Consider the following 5,005-nt stretch of genomic DNA (forward strand, 5'->3'; position numbering starts at 1 on the left):
GCTCCAATCACTTGATAAAAACAAACTATCACACTAATATATAAGATTAAAAAAATGATATGTATGCATTTATTATTTTTAAATAAATATGATTTAATTATTTAAATTATCATAAAATATCTTAAAAATATTATATTTTAATTAATTAATTTATTTTTGTTTAAGTTTATGTTTGTTCTAGTTTTTTAATTTGGCGGTGATAACAAAAGATTATATATTATATGTTTAATATAATATTAAGTTTAAGTTTAATTAAATTTTATTTAAGTTATTAAATATATAGTTTTTTTTTAAATAATTATCATTGTAAAATATATAAAAAAATATCCTATTTTAATTTGTTTATTTATTTAAGTTTAAATCAAGTTTACAATCTATCGTTAAATATAAGAATATTATGTTAAATATAATAATATTCCATTAAAGTTAACGGAAAAAAATAAAAAACAATTAAAATCAAGAATTCTGTTATCTACACACTGTTTATATAGAAGATTTATATATATATATATATATATATATATTGTTATCCCCAAAATTTTGTTCAATGACATGGCAATCAAAGTGTCAAGTGGCAATGCATGGTAGTGAATGGCACATTAATAGTCAATAAATGGGCTGACCCAGAAGTGCAAATGTTTGAAATTAATCTTCGGAGTTGTGATATTAATGATCAAGAAATTGATTTATCTGGTCAGGAAGTAATTTGACCGACCAGGTAAGGTTTTTGGCCGACCAGTAATGTGTTTTGGCCAACTAGTAATGTGTCTTGGCTGACCAATAATGTGTTTTGGCCGACCAGTAATGTGTTTTGCTCGACCAGTAATGTGTCTTGGCCAACCAGTAATGTGTTTTGACCGACCAGTAATGTGTCTTGACCGACTAGTAATGTGTTTTGGCCGACTAGTAATGTGTCTTGGTCGACTAGTAATGTGTTATGGCCGACCAGTCACTTCAGTAATGTGATATAGCCGACCAGTCATCTCATAGATGGGTTTCATTCGACCAGTCGTCTTAGAAATGGGTTTCATCCAACCAGTCATCTTAGAAATGGGTTTCATCCGACCAGCTATGTCAAATTGAAGGAGTAGCCGACCGGATGTGTCAGAATCTCAGGAGTTAACTGCCCAGTGACTTCTTTATAGAATCTCAGTAACAACTTCAACCCTAATCACTCGTAACTACCGCGCAAATCTCTCAGATATGCGATTCTGACACATCCGGTCGGCTACTCCTTCAATTTGACATAGCTGGTTAGATGAAACCCATTTCTAAGATGACTGGTCGGATGAAACCCATTTCTAAGACGACTGGTCGGATGAAACCCATCTATGAGATGACTGGTTTGCTATATGACATTACTGAAGTGACTGGTCGGCCAAGACACATTACTGGTTGGCCAAGACACATTACTGGTCGGCCAAAAACCTTACATGGTCGGTCAAATTACTTCCTGACCAGATAAATCAATTTTTTGACCATTAATATCACAACTCCGAACATTAATTTCAAACATTTACACTTCTGGGTCAACCCATTTATTGACAATTAATGTGCTATTCACTATCAGGCATTGCCACTTGTCACTTTTGATTGCCGTGTCATTGAACAAAATTTTGAGGATAACATATATATATATAAATGTATACATATATTCTTTGAATTTTGTGGGTTTTGAACGAATAATTGGTTTAGCAAAAAAATGGTTGGTAGTAGTTTTTTTTTTCTTTCAGTGAGAAACTTAATCCTGCTCTAGTTCCACGAGAAGAAATGGTTTTTTCTTATTTCATTCGGTGAAAGAAGATACAATTTAAAGTATTTTAGAAACCTAAAAATAGAATACTAATTGATTACAAATCTATCCTAATCAATTACAAATGATTTACTGCAATGACTAATTGATTTATAGAAATCACTAATTGATTTGGAGAATAATTCAACACAAACTTTCTATATTCGAAACAATTAATCTTGATATTCCTTGACTTTCAACATATACTTTCATTATACACACTCAGATGACTAAATCAACCGTGGGGTGTATTCTTAGACAATATTGTGAAGGGTTAAAAATAAAAAAATAAAATCGAGCTACTTTGACTTGCTCTCTCCAAATATAAATACCTCAAAGAAAACCCATCCCATTTACATCCCTGTATATTTATGAATAATAAATATATTTTCATAATATAATTATTTTGAGAAAAAGAACAACGGACAAGAACCAGACAACTAGAAAATCCTCGATCGACTACTCTCTCTACAGGTGCATGTAATACAAAGAACTAGTTCCCCGCTGACTTGTGCTGAAATTTATTCAACACTACATTTATATACGCACGGCCGTGATGAAACAGCTTGTAACGTGTTCATACTTGGTCATCATACTCGTAAAAATAATAATTATATAATATGCAGGCCAGCGCAACAACAACCTTTTATATTGTTTTTGTTTTTTCCTCTCTATATTGCTTCATATTATACATAAAAAGATTGTATCAATGGTTCTAACTAGCTCAAATTCATACCATAAGTATAGTTGATCAAATCAGAAAGTAGCATAGATATCTATATTAATATTTTGAGTAGTTGTTAACATGTATAGATTACTTCCTCAAATAAACACTCAGATTTGTGTTTTACCTGAATCCCAATCAACGTCCCCAACATCTGAAGATCATCGTAATGAGTTTTTAAGTGAAGCAATCTTCGCTGGAGGTCTCGATCGCTTTAATTCATGCTCTTTCTATTCACCCATATTTTCATCATAACGTACGTATATATATATGTTCTATTTATATTTGGATAGATTAGTTATTGGTTTCTGTTGCAGATAGCTTCTGGGATCTTGAAGCTGCATTTGGACGTGTAAATGGAGTTTTTGAAACGGCTACCGGATATTGTGGAGGTACTGCAAAAAACCCTTCACACGCAGAGGTACCTATATATATATTTGAAAAACTAAAAAAAAAAGTATTTTATAATAACACCTGGAATAAATGATTCATTTACAGGTAATTGAAGGAGGAACTGGCCATGCTGAGGCTGTGAAAGTCACATATGACAAGACAAAAATACCGTACAAATCTCTGTGTGACATGTTCTGGGAAACTCATGATTCAACCAACAGAAATTACCTCGTAAAATTCGCAAAGTTCCTTATGATTTTTCGTCAGCATTTGTTTTATGTTGATTAATAATGTTTATATTTTTTATAATGTTTCAGAACTTTGGATTAATAGGAAAGCACCACAGATCTGCCATATTTTACAAGAATGAGGAAGAGAGGAAGCCAGGTCAGGAATCAAAGATTAGAAAGCAAATGAAGCTGAACAAGAGGATTGTCACCAAAATCATTCATCTGAATAATGATTCCGAGTTTTTTCTAGCAGAAAATAGGAATCAGAAGTATTATTTGCAGCAAAGGCATTGGCTTTGCCAGAGCTTGGGCCTGAGAAGCACTGACCATTTCGTTCAGTCAAACATTGCTTGCAAACTCAATGGGTACGTACGTATTTAACACAAATCTGACTTTCACAGTCGTCTCTTATTATTATTACAAATGAGGTCATCATGAGTGAGATAAGGAAAATGAGAACACAAAAATCTTAAGGGGGATTGGGGACCACGTACGGACTCACTTTTTTCATTTGTTTTAATTTGGAGGTCAAAGGTCCATTATAGTGCATTTCATTTTGTTGCTTCGTTTTACTTTCTTTTTTAGTTTTTTTTTTATTTTGGGCAGAATCTTAGCTATGGAAGGAAAAGAAATCATAGATAGATTGAGGATATTATTGAAAACCCAGGACCTGCCAAAGGAGAGTAAGTCAGCATGTGAAGAGATTATCTTGGAATTAGAATCAAATGCAGATGATTTTGAAGATCCACGAGCCGTATAGAAAGCTACGTACTGATCAAGCAGAAAGCGTTTCCAGTACTCTTTTTAATTTTGTGGAGGGAAAAAATAAAAGCTTGGGTGAACGTGCCATATAAATTTATATTTTACACATGACAATGGCAATGGCAGAAATATGTCAACCAAAAACATGGACCATGTTTAGTGCAACACAGTATACAATGGCATGCTTTTGATAGACCAGAGCTCTTTTTGGATCATGATCCGAAGTCATAGCATGTACAATACATCTCATATTTTTCCAACATTTTCTATATTCCCTTATTTCATCATATTATATGCATAGAGATTTATAATTACTCACCTTGATCAGGTGCCCAATATGGTTACTCTGGCTCATTTCTGGCTTGCTTAAAGGGCTACGAAATGGGCCTGAACAACCCCAGAGACTTGACCCAACCCATTCCATCTTTGTCGTCATCGGTCAATTAAGAATTTGAAAAGGAAATGAAGTAGAGTAATAAAGATCAATTAGAGAATGAGTAAACTTCTTCTTTCTTTCTTTCTTTTTTTCTGAAAGAAAATTAAACAATAGTGTTCAGGATACAAGAAGGAAATTCACAAAAATACCAAGGTTTAAAAAAAATACTAAAAATATGGAATCAGGAAACAAATACAAAAATACAAAAAAGCATAATCACAAATACATAGTTTATTTTTTTTAATAAAATTTACAAATTTATAACAATACAGTTTTTTTATAACAAAACTTTCCAGATTTGTACCTAAGATTACAAGTTTGTAATAATATGTTCAAAATTTGTAAATAACATATACAAATTAAATAGAAAATTGTAATAGAAGATTACAGAACTGTTACAAATTATTATCTATATTTTTATAATTTTTGTAAAATTCTGTATTTTTTTAAAAATAATTAGAGTACTATGTGTAATTTTTCCTCCAAGAAATAGAGAAAAAGATCATCCCAATCCAAACCATGACACTATTTAATCCCTACGGCAAACTCATCCAACTCATAGGGAATTGAATTAGTATCCTATGGGACATAACTAAGATGAATTTGTGGTTCTACCACACAAATTACATTTAGCAACACTTAATAAAAAAAAATTGTTAATTTATTTA

General features: G+C 31.8%; 1 protein-coding gene across 1 annotated transcript; it reads left to right on the plus strand.

The window, feature by feature from the left end:
* The first annotated feature begins 2,493 nt into the window (after nt 1-2,493).
* Nucleotides 2,494-4,163, plus strand: LOC133816307 (uncharacterized). Its single transcript, XM_062248870.1, has 5 exons — nt 2,494-2,718; nt 2,834-2,937; nt 3,015-3,140; nt 3,227-3,504; nt 3,746-4,163. The coding sequence occupies exons 1-5, from the start codon at nt 2,598-2,600 to the stop codon at nt 3,897-3,899; spliced, it is 783 nt and encodes a 260-aa protein (XP_062104854.1). The 5' UTR covers nt 2,494-2,597; the 3' UTR covers nt 3,900-4,163.
* The last annotated feature ends 842 nt before the right edge of the window (nt 4,164-5,005 follow it).

The sequence above is a fragment of the Humulus lupulus genome, chromosome 2, assembly GCF_963169125.1.
Source record: "Humulus lupulus chromosome 2, drHumLupu1.1, whole genome shotgun sequence".
Classification (NCBI taxonomy): Eukaryota; Viridiplantae; Streptophyta; class Magnoliopsida; order Rosales; family Cannabaceae; genus Humulus; species Humulus lupulus.